Consider the following 22247-nt stretch of genomic DNA (forward strand, 5'->3'; position numbering starts at 1 on the left):
GCGAGCATCAACTCTGGCCCGTATTTATGTATTGAGGAGCGAGCCCTTATTCTATAAAAGGGACTCCCTCACTTTTAAATGTCGTAAGCCGAGCCAACCAAGGCAACATAAGCTATAAGCCGAGCAGTCTCGCAACATATGCTACTTCTAATTGAGCATCATTTCAGATTGAGCACCGCCTCATACCGAGTATTCAGGTGAAGACGACATCTAGTTACTTCGGCCCATACATGGACTGAATTTCAAGTCTCCAGCCAAAAGACTCTATTGACTGAAGACTTAGGGGACTACTGTTTGTACCATACTTAGGGCCTCCGTATTTAGATCTCGTATAAATACTCGAGGGACTCAAATGTAATTATGTAATAAAGAAATGGGCAAATATGTAAAAAGAGGAGGAGCCCTTATTCTATAAAATGGCCTCCTCACCCTCACAACCCCTAAGCCTCTCCTATCTAGAGCAAAGCTCTCACACTCTCTTCCTCACAAATACTCTTAGAGAAATACAATCAGTGTGGACGTAGCCCAAACCTTGGGGTGAACCACGATACATCTTGTGTTATTTACATTTCTTGCAGATTCACATTGTTCCAAGACCTCCGGTTTTGTGCATCAACAATGTTCAATTGACATATTTTTTTTATTGCCTTTTTATCATCTATAGAGTACCATTTTCTTACCATTTTTTAAATACAAAGACATCTTTACAGTGTTAAAGCATCTCCAAATGAGATGTCAAAATCCTAGGTGGAATGTCACTGTTCATATTTGACATCAAAAGTCTCTCCAACCAAAGTGTTAGTTGTTGACTGGATTTGAAGACCTTGTAATTTGGAGTCAAATTTGATATTAATGTCAAAGGAAACTTTTTGAAATATCATGTAAACTTATATGCATTTTTCAATTTGTTATATAAATTGAAATTTTAAGCAATTTGTCATATCAACTTTTCGAAATTATTAATTTGTCATCTGACCTTAACACCATTATATTTTCCATCCAATATAAATCATGTACCTCGCACATGACTTGTGTTCAGGATTATTTTAGTCATTTTATAGCATCCTTTCACAAGTTTTTTTACTTTTCCTTAGTACAAAGCAACCCCTTCTATGGCTTAGAAACCCTAGAGTTTTTTGTCGAATACAACTTAATAAAAGGGAAGTGAAGTGTTAGAATAACCCAAATAACCCTAAACACAAGTCATGTGCGAGGCACATGTTACACATGACTTATATTGGATGAAAAACTTAACGGAGTTAAGATAAGATGACAAATTAATGATTTCAGAAAGTTGGTATGACACATTGCTTAAAATTTTAATTTATATGACAAATTGAAAATTGTGTACAAGTTTATATGACATTTCAAAAAATTTCCCTAATGTCAAATTTATTTTTAATTCATTTTAATGGTGAGTCCCATATTCCACTAATATTTTAACCAATAAATTTTTATTTCAACATTTTTTAATAACAACCATTTAAAAGTCTATTAAAAAATAACTTTTGACAATAAATACAAAATTTAACATAAATCTCCAGATCACTACATCAGCTCAACTATAATCTTAGAAAATAAATTAGTCACGAATTTATCATTCGTGAAATTTGAAATTAAATTGTAGTGGCCTTTGTGTAACTTCACTAACTTTGCCGTGCGTATTCATAGAGCGAATAGCGTTTCTCTACTTTGAAAAGCTCCCTCTGCTTCTACGTTACAGAATGGAAGTGGGAAGGTTACCAATCTCAGCATCTCTGAGAGGCAAACTGATATCAGCAGGCTACACCACTTTCGCTTCCCTCTCGTCTCTCTCCCCCTCCGACCTTGCTCGAGGTAATCCCTCTCTCCGCTGTAAAATTTCCGTAATTTTTTCAGTTGGGTTTGCCTTGTGGGCGTGCCCGCCGAGTGTTCGACGTAATTACTCTTTGAGTTCTTAGCGCAATACTGCTTCATACTTTCTAGAGATTTTTCCAAGTACCGCTCTCCGCATGTCATAATATAAGTTGAGGAGATGATATATTTTTCTATTACACGGCCAGCGGTGGATGTAAGAAAAAATATTTGGATCTTCACAAACATTTCTTAGAGACATAATAACCTTAAAAGTTAAATCATAGTTCTATTATCATAACTTATGGAACAGATAACAATACAAGTTACAAATTATAATAGTCTATGACGAGTTTCAATATTTTGAAAACGTTCCATTATAGCTTCATTATCAAAGAAAGAAAAAACGTTGCTCTCAATATAAACCATCATGCAATCACTCAACTATTGATCTCCCATTTGGTTACGCAATGGACTTTTCACAATATTTATGACAGAAAAGACTCTCCACTAAAACAGTAACAACCGAAAAAAACCAAAGCAATGTAATTAGCATTTCACATTATCACTATTTTTTTATTTCGGCTGTTGGTTTTTATTTTATTTTATTAAACTATCTTGGCCTAAAATGACGTCATTTTGGTCTAGTAATATTTTAAAAAATATAATAAGAAGAGCACTTTTCTTTCAGTATTTTATCAAACAGTTGGAGGGCATGTATGAAGCTAACTCCAATCTTCAAAGGGGCAGCACCCAAGTTATCCGTGGGCAGGAGTTCGGGGTCAGCTGGTCCCCCTTGCACCTTAGTCCATCCGCCACTGCACATGGCATGTGGAGTACCCGCTTAATTACCATGCACTTTGAAAAATTTCTCGATACTTTCGAGTTTCCATTTTGAAAGGGATATTCTTTGTTGTTATATGGAATGAACCAGTAGGAGTTCAAAGGTTCTTATGAAACAGTGCAGATGGGTCTAAATCCTACAACCCAGCGCAATGACATTCTAGGATTGCTATCATATAGCCGACCCCACTTAGTGGGATAAGGTTTTGTTGTTGTTGTTGTTGTATATGGGTTGAATTGGTTCTGGGTGTCACCACATTTAACAATGTAGTTTTGCAGATTTTTCTCTATGATTGCGTTATAAAGCTTAGTTTGACAATGGATTTTGTGTTACTTTTCTAATAAGCAGTATGTCATATATATATTTTTTGGCCCTTTTTGTTTTTTTGATTAAGTTTTGAGATGTGATGCTTGAAGTTTTCTAGCATTCTTTGTTGTTGAACAGATCTGAAAATTCCAGAGAGTGAAGCTCTTGAAATCCTGAAGGCTGCATCACTCGATTGTGGGTTGGACAAACTAGATAAAAGTAATGTTATTGTCAATGGTAATTGTTCCTTTCACCTAGATACACGTGTTAAATGTTCTTTTTCAAGATTGTTAAGCGGGAATATACAATTATACAATTAAACAAAGATTTGGCTAATCCTTCATCCAAATCGACAGTTTGACAAATATAACATGTCATATAAAATGCTGTATACTAACTTCTCCATAAACAAGCTTTTCAGGTTTTTTTTTTTTTTTTTTTGGTTCCAAAGTTAAGTGGAATGTCTTTATCCTTTTGGTCTCCTTTACTGGCCTCATGGCTTCGGTAGGAAGCTCACAAGAGCCAATAAATTGACTTAACTGGTATCATTAACTACAGCTAAGAAGTTGGAGTTGGAGACACTATCTTTTTCTGTAATCAGTGCCTTAAGCCCCATTGTTTAGGGCAATCATATGGTTCTTCCTGTATGATTCCCATGCGGGCAATGTATGATACATTGCACAAGACATGCACTTGTTAAATCTGTCAGCTAAATGTTATTTTGTCACCTATGGTTGATAACTGTTTTAGCCATGAAATTGATGTAACTTCTACTTCCATACAGTAACCCTTAGTTAAGACAGGTCTGACAATTACTGGTTTCCTTCTTGCATACCATCACTGAGTCATAATACTTTGATTACTTGTCATTTCTTCTCCATTTTTGTTATATTTTTTTTAGATCACGAGTGCAGCAATAATCACCGTGACCTTAGTCTTCATGTAACTATTTTGTGCTTTTGAATTTGTCTGTGTTTGTTTCTGCAACTTCAATCATTAATATTTACAGTACAACTTTTGGTTTCTATCTTAGTTTTTGGAACATTTACTTGAACATAAATCTTATGCCACCATTTTTGTATATTTTAAAAACTGAAGTTCACAAATCAACTTTGTTCTGTCCCTTTTAGGTGCACAAACTGCTTGGGAATTGCTCCATGAAGAGCAGTCATTTCCACGCATCATTACTTCTTCTTCTGATCTAGATAACATCCTCGGTGGGGGAATTAATTGCAAAGAAGTTACTGAAATTGGTTTGCTATTTTCTTACCCTACTTTGGTGTAATGCGTACGATACGGATGTCCATTTGTATGCCATCCATTTGTATGCTTTTGTCTACATTCCATATCTATAAGCAGTGAGCAACAAACTGTAGCGAACTTTTATTTGGCCCGGAACTGATTTATTGTATTTTCTTTTTTTCTTTGAAATAAATAGGTGGGCTACCGGGAATTGGTAAAACACAGATGGGGTACATGCTTTCTTCACTCTAATTTTTCATTTCTGTTCATTTCGTTAGTTTTCAAGGGAATTGAATGCATACTTTGCTTTCTAGGATTCAACTTGCCGTGAATGTGCAAATTCCAGTTGATTTGGGTGGCCTAGGTGGAAAGGCAGTATATGTCGGTCAGTGTCAACTTTTTGCTGTCTTTATTCTGTGTTTGACAACAATTTCCAGTTGCATCAGGTGTTTAGAATATGGTGCTTGTATGATACTTAGATACAGAAGGCAGCTTTATGGTGGAACGGGCGCTACAAATTGCTAAAGCTTCCATTGTGGAAATGTCAAATTATACTGAGCTTTTGAAGAAGAAAAATCGAGTTTGCCAAGTTGATATTCAGCCGACTGATATCTTGGACAACATATTTTATTTCCGCATCTGCACTTATACAGAGCAAATTGCCCTGATAAATTACTTAGACAAATTCATCTTGGAGCATAAAGATGTAGGTACAGCGTTACTATATTGATTTAGATTGTGCATTAATACATCTTAGAGAATCATGCACGCAAGGAAGTTCCTTTGTTTGTATGAGCATTTGTGTGTGTTCTTTTTGTTGATGAGTTAATTAGGCTTCTTGTGAATACTTTTATGCCATGCTTAGTTTTATATTATCTTTTTTACTGGTGTCCATTTGTTATGATTGTATGCATTGTATATTTGTCATCCCTGGAAGTACTAATTTTCTTCCGAATATTTTTCAGGTTAAGATTGTGATTGTTGATAGTGTTACTTTTCACTTCCGCCAAGATTTTGAGGACTTGGCTCTCAGGACTCGGTTACTTGGTGGAATGGCCTTAAAGTTGATGAACCTTGCAAAGAAATATAATCTGGCAGTAAGCATTAGTTTTCGTTCTTGAAAATAATTCTAGACTAGTTTACTCAATTTGAATGCAAGGGAAGAGACGTAAAATTTCAATATTTAATTTCTCTTTCTGTGATAAAACAGCTTGTGTGAAATGTGTCAATATCACTTGACAAGTTTGTTAGGACTTAGGAAGATCTTGGATAGATCTACTATCAGCAACCAGAGCATGGTTGATATATTGACATTAGTATGTCTTGTGTTTCGTAGGTATATATAACTGGCTAATATGTTATTCTGTATTAGTGACTGAGCTACTCATTTGATTGCTATAGTCTCTGTGTGTGTGATATGGCTGTTTAATGCCCATCAATGTCATTGACATAAACCTTATTATGTAGTCAACGGCCTGTGTGATGTGTGAAATCTGCAAACAAATATATATAAATGCTGTTGTGGCCATGTATATCATATATTACTGTGCTATTCGGGTCGTACTTCTTGGGGCCATCCTAATTATTTTCTTCTTAATAAACCTCTGGTATTCTTGTTTTATTTAATATAATTGTTCTTGTCAGGCTCCAATCTTTTGCCTCTTGGTTTATGTGGTAGGTTGTCATATTCAATCAAGCAACCACAAAGTATGTAGAAGGTTCATTCCAATTAAGTCTTGCACTCGGTAAGTTATATTCTCGGTTAGTTCCCACCTCCAATTTCAACACTCCGTTTGAATGGTCGATTATTAGTTTTCGTCAACACTTTGCATCTGTGAAAAGTCCCACAGAGCTTTTTGTTTCATTAGTTTCCATTGTCACTTTGCATCCCCGAAAGTTCATGAGAGTTTGTTGTTTGATTATACTGTCTAGGGGATAGCTGGTCGCATTGTTGCACCAATCGAGTCATATTGCATTGGAATGGTGATGAACGAAATGCGTACCTAGACAAGTCACCTTCTCTCCGATCAGCATCAGCTCCATTTTCTGTGACCAGTGAAGGAATTAGGAACTCTGCTTCAAACCATAAGCGGATCAAATTAATGTGAGATTTCAAATTGGACGAGGTTTGTTCATCCGTTTGTGTTTTTCCTTCTTCTTTGAGTAAAATGGTCATTACTTAATTTATTCCGACAGTTATTAGAGATGAGATAACATAGCCGCTATGTGGTGAAGTTTTATTTATATTAGATCGTTACGTTTTTATGGTACTGCCAAATCTCAATATTTACGGTAAGTACGTCAATGACAATAACCCGTTGATGTATATGTCTCACAATGTATCAACAGTTGGCCAACGGTTCTCATCATGTCATGGCAACTTTGTGAGGGTTGTCGGTAGTTACTGCTTGAACACAAGATGTGTGTTCCAAACTACTAGAGTTATGCCCATGCTCTAGAAGGAGACAAGTAAAAAACTGGGGAGTCGGTGGCGGATGCACGAAGGGGCAAGAGGGGTCACTTGACCTCCTGAATATCCAAGCTCTCTCATGGAAGAAAATTGAATGACCCCTTGCAGGTTGAAGCTTTGCTTGTGGCATGGAGAGTGCCACTGGGCGTTTCAAGAGTTGCCCCTTACAAGCTTGAAAGGCTGGGATGGGATGTGATTCCAATAAATAAAGAGTTCCAGTTCAGAGGCTCTAGTTTAAATATAAACTAGAAACATTTCCAAAAATTTTGGTATCCAACCTGCTACATTCAATATTCGAATTTAAGACTTATCATTTATAAGTAAAAAGGAATAATACAATACTAATACTAAATTATATTTTTTAAACTGAATTAATTAATTTTGTTTAAATACAATGACCACGTGTGTAGAGTAGCAGTAGCAACAGCCAAGTGCTGCTTAATATTTTATTTTTTATAAGAAAATATGGGTTATTCTTCTTCACCTCCTATTCAATTCAATGTCGCTACATCATGTGCTGACATTATATATTTTGAAATAAAAAGATAAGATTATAATATAAGAAAAAGTTAGCATTGTCAAACATAAGATAATGTAAGAGTTGCAAATTTTGAACCGTGGAGGGAGTGGGGGGCATTGAATTTTGAAAGGCAAATCTTCAACTCAAAGGAAATAAAAAATTAAAAAAATAAGAAGTTATGTTTGGCTACTTAATACTACGATCACGTATTATTTCTATTCACTTGCAAGTGAAAGGTCTTATATTCAATTCTCGTTAAAAATGAATTTGAATCACATTATTGCAAAATTAAGTCTACTCTATAAAAAAAAGTAAGATGTCATGTTTGTTTGTTATTGATCTGAAAACACCATCTGGTCTGATATATCTCCCTCCTCACCAAACTCTTTCATCTTCCTTACTCTCCCAACAACCCCCCACCAATATTCACTCAACCACAATCATTGGCCTTTCACCAACCTCCATTTCATACCATACCAGACCATACCATACCATGCTTTTGTTTTTTACCAAACAAGGACAAGCTCTACTATATCTTGATCATATCATTCAAAAACTCAATTGCTCACATTCTCCTTTCCTGTTAAAATAAAATGTTGCCAATGTCTCACTCATTTACTCACAAAATAAAATCCCCAAACAATTTGTTACCGTAAAAATCCTAGCCATCGGACAAACCAATGTGCTACATTCCTCCATCTATGTAACAAGCTGGAGCAATCATAAAAAATTAATTTCCCGACTTTTATATTTATTATTTAAAAAAAAATCAGTTGATGGTTTTGTCATTGAAGTCTATTTTTTGGGGGCTAAAAAAGCTTTCAGAGGCATTTCAGCCCCTCTCTAACCATCATTGTGCGATTCACCAGTGCAAAAAATCGAACACAAGACAAGACCTATAAAATACAAATTTAGAATTCACCTCCAACTACCGAACCACCACGGTTACGAAATTTAAATTTGAAAAATACAAAAACAAATAAACAAATATTGTCAATTAATTTGCTTGTGGATGGTGTAAAAAAATGGAAGGCAGAGCATTTTCCCAAGTCCTACCCTCAGTCAACGGCAGAGATTGGATCTCCCCTAAATCTGACGGTCAGCCCATCACTCTACCTGTCCTCTTGTGTAGACGGGAAGCTCAAAGGCCCAGCTCTCCTGTCTGATAAAACCAAAGAACCTCCAACAGCTCTCAGAGACTCTCTTTCTTTCTCTCTGAGCCATAGCCAGAACCACATAGCAGCAGCAGAAGCCATGACTTCGTCTACTTCCGTAACTCTGTCCCAGGCCCTCCTGGCCCGAGCCATTTCCCACCACGGCTCCAACTCCACCTCCGACCGTGTCTCCCTCTCCGCCACCCTCACGCTCCCCTCTTTCGCCGGCCTGAAATCTACATCTTTGTCGTCATCGCCGTCCTCTTCCCGCCCCTCACGCCGCCGGCTCGGTGCGAACCGGCCTGTCCGGGCCGCCGCGGTCGAGACTCTGGACAAGACCACAGAGACGTCGTTGGTGGAGAAGTCGGTGAACACGATCCGGTTCTTGGCGATTGACGCTGTGGAGAAGGCCAATTCGGGTCACCCTGGTTTGCCCATGGGATGTGCTCCGATGGGTCATATTCTCTACGACGAAATCATGAGGTACAACCCCAAGAACCCCTACTGGTTCAACCGTGACCGGTTCGTGTTGTCTGCTGGACACGGTTGTATGTTGCAGTATGCTCTGCTCCACCTTGCTGGATACGACAGTGTCAAGGTGGGTTTTTTTCTGCTTCATTTTTCTGGGTGTCGTGAGTTTTGTGTGTTTGATTTGAAAATGGATTTGGGTTTTGTGAATTTGGATTGGAATTTGGTGTTTTTGGTGGAGAATTGGATCACTGCTGGAGAAATGTTTGAGCTTTGAGCTTAATTTTCTGATACTCTCTCTCTCTAGCTTTCTCTCTCTATACACACTTACACTAGATTTGGTTCTGCAAGTTTGTTGTATTGCATGTATGTTTAGCATTTCCTTCTGCTTTTACTGAATGAGTGTATGATTATCGTTAGCTTTGTTAATGATCCTATTGATTTCGTACAATTGACTGAATGTTGGTTGTGAACTGGTGATTTGAATTTTAAATCCACGAGTAGGAGGAAGATTTGAAGAGTTTCCGTCAATGGGGAAGCAAGACCCCTGGACACCCTGAGAACTTTGAGACACCCGGTGTTGAAGTCACAACCGGTTAGGTTTTTATTAAGTAGTTCTGATTTTGATGGTTAATTTGATTACTCTTATTAAAAGAAAACAATTAATAGCTTCAGGTGGTATTCTTATGATTATTTTCATTTTATGCAGGTCCTTTGGGGCAGGGTATTGCAAATGCTGTTGGTTTGGCCCTTGCTGAGAAGCACTTGGCTGCTCGTTACAACAAGCCTGACAGTGAGATCGTCGACCACTACACGTAAGATAGCTACCTTAACGTTTGAACACTTGTTTTTTACCTTCTGCTGTTTTGATGTAAATCTTTAGCTTCGGTTTTGCTTAGCAGTTTTGGTGTTGTTTCAATGCAGATATTGTATATTGGGTGATGGTTGTCAAATGGAGGGTATTTCAAATGAAGTTGCTTCTCTTGCGGGGCATTGGGGACTTGGGAAGCTGATAGCCTTCTATGATGACAACCACATTTCCATTGATGGAGATACTGAGATTGCATTCACCGAAAGTGTTGACACTCGTTTTGAGGGTCTTGGGTGGCACGTTATCTGGGTGAAAAATGGAAACACTGGGTATGATGAGATTCGAGCTGCCATTAAAGAAGCAAAGGCTGTCACAGACAAACCCACATTGATTAAGGTCAGATATTTGCTGCATTCTTTTTAGATTCTTGAGTACAGTTCATTTGGATGTGATAGGATGGAAAATCATTATTGTATTAAGTGTATTTATTCACTCAAAAAGTCTAATATTTTGTGATAATTATATAACAAGTCAACCAATTTTGTCATTAAATCTCAGTAAGAGGGTATGCTACTTGTTTTATAGGATGATTTAAAATGCCTTTTAGAGTTCAAAGGGAATTTGGTTTATCCAATATGTATTCTGGTATCATCTGCTGAAAGTGTTTTTTTCCCTTTCCCAGAACATGTCTATTTGCCAGGGTTCATTTTTATTTGATATTAACCAATGTCGTGTTGAACCTTTGCATTTTTTTAGGTGACAACAACCATTGGTTTTGGATCCCCAAACAAAGCAAATTCATACAGTGTTCATGGTGCTGCACTTGGTTCCAAGGAAGTTGATGCTACCAGGAAGAACCTGGGATGGCCATATGAGCCTTTCCATGTGCCAGACGATGTTAAAAGGTTAGGATCATTCCATTTTAATTTATATCTTTAATTAGTCTGTTAGCATTAGTTACAGATCATCTTGTCTGTTTTTATCTTAGTCACTGGAGCCGCCATACCACTGAAGGTGCTGCACTTGAAGCTGAATGGAATGCCAAGTTTGCAGAATATGAGAAGAAGTACGTGGAGGAAGCTGCAGAGCTGAACTCCATCATTAAGGGTGAGCTCCCTGCTGGTTGGGAAAAAGCACTACCGGTGAGTAGAACTGTCTTTAACTGCGCATCTTAGCTTATTTAAATATTTTATATGTGAGTTATTTGGAAATGTGCGCAAACATGTTGGGGAAAACATTCTGGATGGCATTGATATCACGCCCTTTTTTTAGGGCTCTGCATTTGGTTGCTGTCTAGTGTGTGTGTTGGGGGGGGGGGGGGGTGGAACTAACTTTTTTTGATAAAACAATTTCATATATTAACGTGTCTGTTTAAGATTGCATATGAAAGTCATCGTATAAGGTCTCTTGGTTGCAATTTTCCAGACTTACACCCCGGAGACCCCAGCTGATGCTACCCGAAATTTATCTCAAGCAAACCTTAATGCCCTTTCGAAGGTTCTCCCTGGCCTTATTGGAGGAAGTGCAGATCTTGCTTCCTCTAACATGACTTTACTGAAAAGTTTTGGAGACTTCCAGAAGAATACCCCAGAAGAGCGCAATGTAAGGTTTGGTGTAAGAGAGCATGGGATGGGAGCCATCTGCAACGGGATTGCCCTTCACAGCCCTGGCCTGATTCCATATTGTGCCACTTTCTTTGTTTTCACTGACTATATGAGAGCTGCCATAAGGATCTCTGCCTTGTCAGAGGCTGGAGTTATCTATGTTATGACCCACGATTCAATTGGGCTTGGAGAAGATGGACCAACCCATCAACCGATTGAGCACTTGGCAAGTTTCCGGGCAATGCCCAACATTTTGATGCTCCGCCCAGCTGATGGGAATGAGACTGCTGGGGCCTACAGAGTTGCAGTCCTCAACAGGAAGAGACCATCTATCCTTGCCCTTTCTCGACAAAAGTTGCCCAATCTTCCTGGAACTTCCATTGAGGGAGTCGAGAAGGGAGGCTACACAATATCAGACAACTCTTCTGGTAACAAGCCAGATGTTATTTTGATGGCAACGGGATCCGAGTTGGAAATTGTTGCCAAAGCTGGCGATGAGCTCAGAAAGGAAGGGAAGACTGTTAGAGTTGTCTCCTTTGTTTCTTGGGAACTCTTTGATGACCAATCAGATGCCTACAAGGAAAGTGTCTTGCCGGCTGCGGTAACAGCCAGGGTTAGCCTTGAGGCTGGATCAACATTTGGGTGGCACAAGATTGTTGGAAGCAAAGGAAAGGCAATTGGAATAGATAAATTTGGGGCAAGTGCACCAGCTGGAAAAATATACAAGGAGTACGGCATCACCGTTGAGGCAGTTGTTGTAGCAGCAAAAGAAGTTAGCAGCTAGGTAACTCGTTGTTTTGCAGATTTCGTTTTGGTTGGAGATCATCATCAGGGTAAGGAGGCCATATTCTTGTGATTTATTTCGCGGGTACGGTCCCTTTTGTTTCAATAATAAAAACATTATTTTTCGCTTCTTCACTTTGTAACTTTCGAAAAGAATTGGGATTGTCTCACACTTGGGGCCGGAAATTTACTAGACCAAAGAAACACTTAGATGTTTGTCTCCAATCTCCATCATAAAAGTGCTTTTGTGAGTATTCTTAACTGGATTGGATAGGAACAACGTTTAGAATATCGAGATCGGTGGAAGCATCAATATGTAAATTTGTGAAAATTTCGACGGATATATTGAATATCGATGTCAATAATGGTTGCTTTTGATGAAAATAAAGGAAATTTAAAATGAAACTTTAGGATTGTAAAAACTGAATAGGACTGAATAATGGATATTTGTTTCAAGCCATTCAAAAAGCAGCAGGGTCATATCCATTGACATTTCTGATGACCTTCCAATAAGTTACGTCTAATAATAGAAATATATGAGGAGGGTCATACCATACCTATCCATATTGTTTGTCTTTATCTCTAATTTTCTAGTTCAAACACCAAAAGCTTAATTGATATAATTAATTATAAACGTAAATGCGCTGTGAGAATTCCAGCATATTCATTTTTCACCTATTCTGCGTATTCTCTTCACAATAATACTCGCATTCCTCTGCTACATAATGAGCTCACTTTCTCCATTTTCAAATAACATATTTCACAATCATAATCGTTTCATTCCTTAATTTTTATTTGAAAATCTCCTCTACAAAAGATCATTCATATCCGATATCGTTTAGTCATCCAAATGTATCAAATAAATAAAGAAATTGTTACTGGCACTCTAAAAATCTCATTTTATACTCTAAATTTTAAAGGGGTGAAGTGCCGATTTAATCTCTGAAATATCACCTCAGTGAAAATTAGGTATCTGAATTATTTTTTCGATAAAATAACTCTCTAAATTCATTAAAATTGCTAATTTCATCCCTATTATTATATTCAAAGTTATTTTATCAAAATTTTCATCAACTTAAATCATTTTACACACTTTTGAGTGTAATACCGTCATTTTCTTATCTATAAGCCCTTAACATTTCATATAGGTTGTGAATCTAACGTCTACTTTACCCCCAAAAGTTCACTCCATACACTATTTCTTTTGAAAAAATTACCAATCTACTCTCCAATATGTATCACATGCAAATAACGTGACTTAAATTGACAAAAAATTGAATACAGTAGCTTTAAATATAAAATTAGGGATGCAATTAGGAAATTTTTATAATTCAATGACTGATTTTTTCTAAAAAAAATAATTTAAAAACTTAATTTTCACTCAAATGATAATTTAAAATTTAAATTGGCAATTCATCCCAAGAAAAATCCCTAGCGAGGATCCTTTTCCCTATAATGCAAAACACAGTTTTTTATTTATAGTGTGTCAAATACCAAATTAGCCCTTTTACTGTAATTTTTCCTTTTCCAGCAGCCACCAGTGCGGATCCTGCCAATGAGAAATTTTTTATTGTGACTTTAACATGAGTGGTATATTACATATTTTTATATAAATGATGATAAATTTTATTTTTTAAGTTATTAACATTTTAACATACATATTTCATCATTTGTATAATAAAACAATTACTTGGTATGCCTGTCATACTGAAAAATATCTCGGTGCCAATCCTACTAGTGCACAAATCCTTTAAAAAAAAAAGAGTAAATAATAAATACTTCAAAATCCCTTTTATTTTCCTGATAAAAAAGGCAAGAGTGCGCCATTTAAAGCACAACGTACAACCCTTCAAAGCGCAAAGACAAGACACCTACCACTCTTTTCTGAGCTTTCTCAATTTTGTCTTTTAAATTTCTGGTGTCAGAAAATGGTTGGTGAATTGTTAGCAAGAGAGTCCATCAATCCCTACCTACTCCCATTCCCACCAAAACCCCCAGCTTTCCCTTCCGCCAAGCTTCCACAATTTTAAGAGACACCGATTCAGACAACTCTCAAAAGAGAGTTTTTAGAGAGAGAAAGAAGAGAAGAGAGAGATGGCCCAGGTGAGCAAAATCTGCAGTAATGGAGCTCAAAGCATCAACTTTTTTCCCAATGTTTCCAAACCCCAAATACCCAAATCCTCAAATTTGCACCCATTGAAGTCACATTTTCTGGGTTCCTCAAATTCTTTGAGTTTGAAGCTGAAATATGGGTTTGTTGGCAGTTTTACGGTCGGTAAATTCAGGGTCGATCCCCTTAGAATTGCAGCTTCAGTTGCCACGGCAGAGAAGCCGTCGACAGTTCCGGAGATTGTGCTGCAACCCATCGAAGAAATCTCCGGCACCATAAAGTTGCCGGGTTCCAAGTCGTTGTCGAATCGGATTCTGCTTATTGCTGCTCTCTCTGAGGTATGTAAAGATTGATGTAAGCTTTGTGTGATTAGTGCAGTTGTGATTTGTAAGCTTTGTTTGGTTGCTGAAAGGTTTGGGGGAACAAATTGGGGAGATTTTTATGGATTTTGGTTCTGGGTTTTATGATTTCGAGGATTTAGTTTTCTGTTAGATTACAGATTAGAAAAGAATTATACCTTGGCAGAAAAGAGATTGACTAAAACGATTGAAAGTTAGTGAACACTGAGCATTTTGGTATCTGAAATGTACTCGAGGAGATCAAATGAGTTCATGAATGTTTCGATTCACTAATTAGATGTGGTTCTGTTTGGTTGATAAAAATTCGACAAAGAAATTCAGTTATTGGAATGATGTTATCAGAGGCGCATTTTAAAGAGAATGAAATATATCGTTCCGTTGAGTGATTGATGAGACTTCCTTTCACTTCATACATGTTTTTTGAGATTTCTTTGCATGGCAAAACATCCCGGTAACTATTGTTTTTATGCTATTGTTCAGGGAACAACTGTTGTTGACAACTTATTAGATAGTGATGATATTCATTATATGCTTGGTGCATTGAAAACCCTTGGGCTGAATGTTGAAGAGGACAAGGTAAACAAGCGAGCAGTTGTGGAGGGTTGTGGTGGTCGGTTTCCTTTGAGTAATGAATCAGTAGATGAAGTTCAACTATTCCTTGGAAATGCTGGAACAGCAATGCGGCCATTGACTGCTGCAATTGTTGCTGCTGGTGGACATGCTAGGTTTGTCCGATTTCCATATTGACTAGAAGTGTGATTCCTTCCCCCATCCCGTTCATTTTTGTTTCCACCACATTGTGCAGTACCCAAATCTTTGATGTTAAATGTTTTTAGTAACCTTGAAATATGGTTTTATAGCACAAACTGATATTGCACTTTAAAAGGTTTTCCTGTAATATTGAATCTGTTTCAGGTATGTACTTGATGGGGTGCCTCGAATGAGGGAGAGACCAATCGGAGACTTGGTTGATGGTCTTAAGCAGCTTGGTGCGGATGCTGATTGTTTTCTTGGAACAAACTGCCCTCCTGTCCGTGTGATTGGAAAGGGAGGCCTTCCAGGGGGGAAGGTGTGGTTTGCATTATCTTGTACATTAATGGTAGTTGTGTAATGCCCGCGGTTCTGATGAACTTGATCAATTGAATCCACACTTTATTTGTTGTTTTCAGGTGAAGCTCTCTGGATCAATTAGTAGTCAGTACTTGACTGCTTTGCTTATGGCAGCTCCTTTGGCTCTTGGAGATGTTGAGATTGATATCATTGATAAACTAATTTCCATTCCGTATGTGGAAATGACTTTGAAGTTGATGGAATGCTTTGGGGTCTCAGTGGAACACAGTGATAGCTGGGATCGGTTTTTGATCCGAGGAGGTCAAAAGTACAAGTATGTTTTATTTGATATATAGCTGAACCACTACGTGAAATATGATTGCATTGAGTGTAACAAAATGAATAAATATATCTGTTAGGTCTCCTGGAAATGCATTTGTCGAAGGTGATGCTTCAAGTGCTAGTTACTTTCTAGCTGGTGCTGCTGTCACTGGTGGGACTGTCACTGTTGAAGGCTGTGGGACAAGCAGTTTACAGGTATTTTTCTGCAACCACATCTTTTCTTATTATGTTCACTTCCCAGTCTATGAATGATAGATTTTCAGATTGATGGGGAATACTTTTTCCCAATCGTAATTACGGGTTACAAGTTATATTAATTTATAACCTTTGCAGCATTGATTGGATGGTTTTTGAAAAAGAGTTATCAACTTTGAGAAAATATGACATCTTACAACTTTTTTGGTTTTTTCTTAATCAAGGGAGATGTAAAGTTTGCCGAAGTTCTTGAAAAGATGGGTGCTAAAGTTACCTGGACAGAGAATTCTGTTACAGTTACTGGACCTCGACGACTTTCTGCCGGAGGCAAACACTTGAAAGCTGTTGATGTTAACATGAACAAAATGCCAGATGTTGCCATGACTCTTGCCGTAGTTGCTCTTTTTGCCGATGGCCCAACTGCCATAAGAGATGGTACGGTCTAATCTTTTTGCTGTGAATGACTTGCGCATAATATTTTTGTTGTTAATAGACAATAAGGGAAAAGGGTGGGTGGAGTCCGTAAATAGACAAGTAACAAATCAATCTCTTGGTTAATGGATCCATGCTAAAACATAGAGGCTCCTCCGGTGAGAATAAAGTAGAAAAATCTTTTTTGTAACAGTTGTTAGAAGTGAGCATGAATATGTTCCGGGTTGAGGCCTTTGTTGACACATACATCATTCAAGATTAATCTTTTTGCGTATCCGAACAGAGTGCTTATGGTTTTAAACTCCTGCATGTTATTCAAAAACTACTTGTGAAAAACTCTCTCAGACCCGCCTTTGACTTCTTGGGTTCTTATTCATCAGTGGCAAGCTGGAGAGTGAAGGAGACGGAAAGGATGATTGCCATTTGCACTGAACTAAGAAAGGTTAGTTTTTAGTTGCTTTCCTGACACTTGATATTCATACACCTGCGTATTGCTTCCCTAACATTTGTTGGAGTTAATTCTCCAGCTGGGAGCAACTGTTGAAGAAGGACCAGATTACTGCATAATCACACCGCCAGAAAAATTAAACGTGACAGCAATAGACACGTATGATGACCACCGAATGGCCATGGCTTTCTCTCTTGCTGCCTGTGGAGACGTTCCAGTTACTATCAAGGATCCTGGTTGTACACGAAAAACATTCCCCGATTACTTTGAAGTCCTTGGGAGGTTCACCAAGCATTGAACAACAGTTATAAGATGTGTATCTGTAGATAGGGAGAGAGGGAGAGAGGGAGAGAGAGAGAGAGAGGGATATCTTTGTGCCTCTACAACCAAAGCAGTGCAGATGGAAGCCGCCCCTTTTTAGATCTCTCTTTATTCCCCTGTAATTTTGGATGATTTTATATTTGCAGGTTGAGCTCATTATTGTTTCTAAGGTTTGTGATCTGATTTGTACTCAATAATAGTGATTTATGACTTGGTTCTTTGGACCAAAGTCTACACATGTTTATGGAACGACTAGTTGTCTACTTTATTTGCCCCATTTTGCTCGCTTTGTTGTCGTTGAGTATTTGGTGCAAAGAATTGCGTCGCATGCTAATTTTCAGCGCAATTCTGCCACTTCCGTTGAGTCTTTCTTTACATGATGCCGTGTTTGCATTTCTTCGAGCTTTGTCTGAGTTCCATATTGAACTACAAGTGTGATTCTTTAGCCCATTTGATGGATCCTATTATCCAATATTTTGTTAGCAATTTCGGACATTATATCTGTCCCAAGATTGCACAGGAGACGACATAGTCTCTTCTGATCACTAAATCTTAAGTTATCTCACTTTTCCCACCCTTCTCGATGGCAATCCCGAATACACGCCCAAAATATACAGAAACACAAGCTTTGAAAATTAATGTGTGGAAACACAAACAGGAAACAAATCGGATGCTTTGCTCTCTGATCAGTAGTGTATGCTTGACTTCTTCAGTTCTTTGCTTATGGTGGCTCCTTTGGCTCTTGGAAACATCGAAATTGAGATTATGGTGGCTCCTTTGGTTTCTGGTCCTTTTGTGGAGATGACTGTGACGGTGATGAAACGCTTTGGTGTCACAGCGCAACATAGTGATACTTGTTTGGATTTCTTTTCGTCCGAGGAGGTCAAAAGTACGTGTTATTCAATATATAGTCGAACCACTGTGAAGTTTGCTCAAGTTCTTGAAAAGATGGGTGCTAAAGTTAACTGGACAGAGAATATTGTCACCGTTGCAGGACCTCAACGACATTCATCCACAAGTTCTTGAAAACACTTGAAAGCCAATGACGTCGCGTCAACATGAGTCTCGCTGCAGTTGCTCTTTTCACGGACGGATCAACTGCCGGTAAGAGATGGTATGGTCTAGTCCAATTATTGATATGGTATATCTAAGGTTTCCATTCCATTGGCACTACACCAAAACAATTTCTATTTCTTTAAACAAAGACATGAACCGTGAACGTAATGCACCTCGGTTGAAACCCTTGTTGATTGTTATATACGATTAAACGTTTAATATTTTGGTTACCAGAACAAAGCGTCGCGATTTTTAAAAAATATGCATGTTCGGAAATGCCATTTGAAAAATTTCCCTACAAGGCCTGCCTTGACCTGTTGAGTTTGTATTCTTCAGTGGGAAGCTGGAGAGTGAAGGAGACAGACAGTTGAAGAAGGTTCAGATTACTGTGCGATCATACCGGAAAAACTAAATGCCACAGCAATGGACACGTACAACGACCACAGAATGGGCATGGCATTTTCCCTGCTGCCTGTGGAGATGTTCCCTGATACTTTCAAGTTCCTTGGGAAGTTTGCGAAGCATTGAACAATGCAGTGCACACGTAGTTTTGGATGTCTACATTTTTAAGTTGAGCTCGTTAGTGTTTCTAGGATTGTATCTTATTCTGCCTCAATGCCTCAATAATAATGAATATCAATTTGGTTCTTGGATCTGCTGATACTTTTTTTTTTTTTTTTTTTTTTTTTTCAGAAAAGCAGTAGTGGGGCAGTCTCGTGTTCCACTTTTGGGTATGAATGAATGTTCTTAATCAATTGAGCAACAAGCTCCTTATAGTCTACAAACTACCCTTTTCTTTTTTGATACAAGAGACAATTGGGAAAGTTGAGTCTTGTGTTTGAGTCCCGAGTGTGTGAATGAATGCTTTTAAACAATTAAGTTACAATACAAGCTCCTTACAATTTGCAAACCACCCTTTCCCTATTTATTTTATATTATACAGGCACACTTAGGGATGGGCAATGGTTATGGCGGACGGGTAACCGCGGTTATTTACCCATAACCATTTATACTCATACCCACATAACAATTTACCCGTTGGGTAATTACCTAAACGGTTATACCCATACCCATAACCGTTTATAAACGATTAACCATATCCATAACCGCATACCCATTTAACCATAACCGTATACCCGTATACCCGTTTATCCATACCCGTTTACCCGCTTATCCATTTTTTAACCCATTAACCCCTTTTTGCGCCTATTTACATATATTTTTTAACCGTAACCGTATACAACTCCATTAATTAAAATAATAAAGACGAACCATAGTTTTAAGGGAACTTTAACGAAAAGCTCCCGGTACTATTCACTTTAACGAAAAACCACATTTTTACACTAAAAAGTCAATCCTGATACTATTCACTTTATCCTTTATTTTGTCCTTATCATTAAAACTCAAAGTTTTCAAGTCATTTTCATTAGTTTTCCTTAGTTTTAATTAATCAAGGTAATATAATATATTTGCTAATAATTTATTTTTTACTAACAAAATACCTCTCATTACTTGAGCAAGCATATTAGAAAGAAAATTCATGTATTTTCGACATATTTTTCTTCTATACCCAAGTATTCAATTATAACATTCATATGATTACAAAGTAAAGCTTCTAAAAACTCAAGGTAGTCATTATCTTGAATACTAGATGATTCAAAGCTCCAAAATATTTCAAAACTAAACACTTTTGAACACTAATGCTTTAAGCACATTCAATCACAAAGTCTCATCGACTCGTTGTCACCAAAAGAGGCCTACAAAAGAAATGTATAAATTGAATTGGTATCCCAAAAGAAATGTTTTTAACCAGAAGTGTTGGCATATAGAAGGAAATATGTACGAAGGATCAAAAAGGACAACTAGAAGAGAACGCATTAAGTAAGGTATAACTAGTGAATGTGACCTCAGATTATACATCGTATTCGTACCACAGGTCCACAACCGGTTCCCATGGCAGCAATTTAAAAGTGAATTAAACATACCAGTCAGATTCATCACCTAGCCACTATGATGCACATCACCATTCTAGCCCAAAATGTCAAATCTATGGTAAGATGACAAGCCTCTGATAGCAGCGAGGAGAGAGAGACAAGTGAGGAGAGAGATGAGCGGTGGAAATGAGAGGGAGTAGCGAGGAGAGGGAGACAAACGGCGGACGGAGTCTAGTCCTGGCCTCTTGGCGGAGAGAACGAACAAGTTACAGTCTTACAAATTAGGTTTTTTGTTTTTTTTTTTAATTTTATATATCTATTAAAATAAATGGGTAAACAGGTAACCGTTATAACTGCGGTTACCCATAACCATTTAATATCTAAACGGTTACTTATAACCGTAACCGAGAACTAAGAAATTTAAATGGGCGGATAATCGCGGTTACTCATAACCAATGGGTATTTGCCCATCCCTAGGCACACTAGAGAAACAAACTCTTATGTCTTGACTCTCAAGTGCATAGTTGAATATTTTAACTATTTTAGCTATAAGCTCCTCACAACTTGCAAACTATCCTTTCTTCTTTTTGTTCAAGCGACACCAGTGGAAACAAAGTCTCATGTTTGACTCTTGAAGATAGGAACGAATATTTTTAATTAGCTGAACTCGTTTTACAAATCCTTTTTTTAGGTACATTTTTATGGAAATGGATCATTTTCGGATTCCTTCCACCAAATCCATCAAGTCAAGGGATATGGGCCCTTGAAATTTGATCTAACGGTTAAAGTTATTATAACTTTTAAAGGGGGCCCTTGTTTTTAACTATTAGATCAAATTTCAAAGACCTGGATCCCTTAACTTGGTGAATTTGGTGGTAGGGATCCGGAGATGATCTATTTCCCCTTTTTATGGGACAAATGCCATCAGATACGTTTTAGGGAAACTCAACTGATAGTCCACCCAAAAGCACTTTTTCGTCTGGCCCTGCATAGTACATAGGTTTGTAGGAGGAAAAGAGATTTTGTTTGGATTTCTTCCATCAAATCTACCAAATCTTTCAATTCAGGCCCTTGAAATTTGATCAAACAGCTAAAGTTATTATAACTTTTAAAGGGGCCTTTGTTTTTAGTCGTTAGATCAAATTTCAAAGGTTCGAATTGATGGATTTGGTGGATTTGATGGAAGGGATTCGGAGATGATCCCTTTCCGACTTAGGAACACCGTCCTGGATCCAGAGTAGGGCATGGCTGCAATATACTTTAATGGCGTGTTTACCAATCGGGGTTGGGATGGAATGAAAGGGAATCATTCTCGATTGAAAGAATTCCAGTGTTTACTCAACATTTTGGGAATGAAAACATGGTGGGGTCCACTAGAAAATAGGAATTCAATTCCAGAATTTAGAGAATTTGGAGGAAATGGATTATTGAGATGGAGGTGGTAATCCCACTCTAGGTGAAAGCCTCCATCCAAAATCATACTTTCCTACCCAAAATACCCTTAAAATACTTCAGCGCCTAGCCCTCCATCAGTTTTTCTTTCTCGCCAACTCCCTTACAACTTCAACACCCGGACCCCTCCATCTGCACGTGCACTGTACCAGATTGAACTTTAAAGCTACCGTCAGAAGCTCGTCTGCGCTTGCACCATTGCAGGAATCCAAGGTTCTGACAAACTATTCTCGAATCTGACGTTCTAACCCACACCGAGATTTCCCTGAAATCTAACTTGCACCGACGAAGGAGTAGGAAACAGAGAGAGGAAGGAGGAGATGAAAAAAGGGGAAAAAAATCAAAGGAAGGAGGAGATGAAAAAAAGGAAAAATAATCAAAGAAGAAAATACGGTTCTAGTCTTCTACGGCCACATATAAATCACTTTTTTATTTACTATTATATTATATAAAATTGTATTAAAAGAAATCAGCATAAAATATTTGATTTGTAGCAGTTTAGTAATTGTAATG

The 22247-nt window shown here is 37.7% G+C and overlaps 3 protein-coding genes across 6 annotated transcripts; all 3 read left to right on the forward strand.

Moving 5' to 3' along the window:
• Positions 1-1612: 1612 nt before the first annotated feature.
• Positions 1613-6495, forward strand: LOC114826039 (DNA repair protein RAD51 homolog 3-like). Of its 4 annotated transcripts, none has more exons than XM_029105640.2 (9): positions 1614-1836; positions 3122-3220; positions 4114-4236; positions 4422-4455; positions 4540-4610; positions 4711-4931; positions 5191-5322; positions 5904-5970; positions 6158-6495. In XM_029105640.2, the coding sequence occupies exons 1-9, from the start codon at positions 1725-1727 to the stop codon at positions 6331-6333; spliced, it is 1035 nt and encodes a 344-aa protein (XP_028961473.2). In that variant the 5' UTR covers positions 1614-1724; the 3' UTR covers positions 6334-6495. The 4 variants fall into 4 exon arrangements, with proteins under 4 accessions (XP_070681327.1, XP_028961473.2, XP_028961476.2 ...); XM_029105639.2 differs by having other exon boundaries at positions 1616-1836; positions 4705-4931; XM_070825226.1 differs by lacking the exon at positions 4114-4236 and having other exon boundaries at positions 1613-1836.
• A 1799-nt stretch (positions 6496-8294) lies between these two features.
• LOC114826040 (transketolase, chloroplastic-like) lies at positions 8295-12289 on the forward strand. Its single transcript, XM_029105644.2, has 7 exons — positions 8295-8967; positions 9342-9432; positions 9547-9652; positions 9762-10044; positions 10405-10553; positions 10637-10790; positions 11074-12289. Exons 1-7 carry the CDS (start codon positions 8470-8472, stop codon positions 12034-12036), a joined length of 2244 nt encoding a protein of 747 aa, XP_028961477.1. The 5' UTR covers positions 8295-8469; the 3' UTR covers positions 12037-12289.
• A 1530-nt stretch (positions 12290-13819) lies between these two features.
• On the forward strand, positions 13820-17555 carry LOC103428057 (3-phosphoshikimate 1-carboxyvinyltransferase 2). The gene is made up of 8 exons (XM_008366146.4): positions 13820-14483; positions 14985-15229; positions 15420-15573; positions 15674-15888; positions 15974-16091; positions 16316-16526; positions 16904-16965; positions 17051-17555. The coding sequence occupies exons 1-8, from the start codon at positions 14130-14132 to the stop codon at positions 17267-17269; spliced, it is 1578 nt and encodes a 525-aa protein (XP_008364368.3). The 5' UTR covers positions 13820-14129; the 3' UTR covers positions 17270-17555.
• The last annotated feature ends 4692 nt before the right edge of the window (positions 17556-22247 follow it).

The sequence above is a fragment of the Malus domestica genome, chromosome 07, assembly GCF_042453785.1.
Source record: "Malus domestica chromosome 07, GDT2T_hap1".
In the NCBI taxonomy this organism is placed as follows: Eukaryota; Viridiplantae; Streptophyta; class Magnoliopsida; order Rosales; family Rosaceae; genus Malus; species Malus domestica.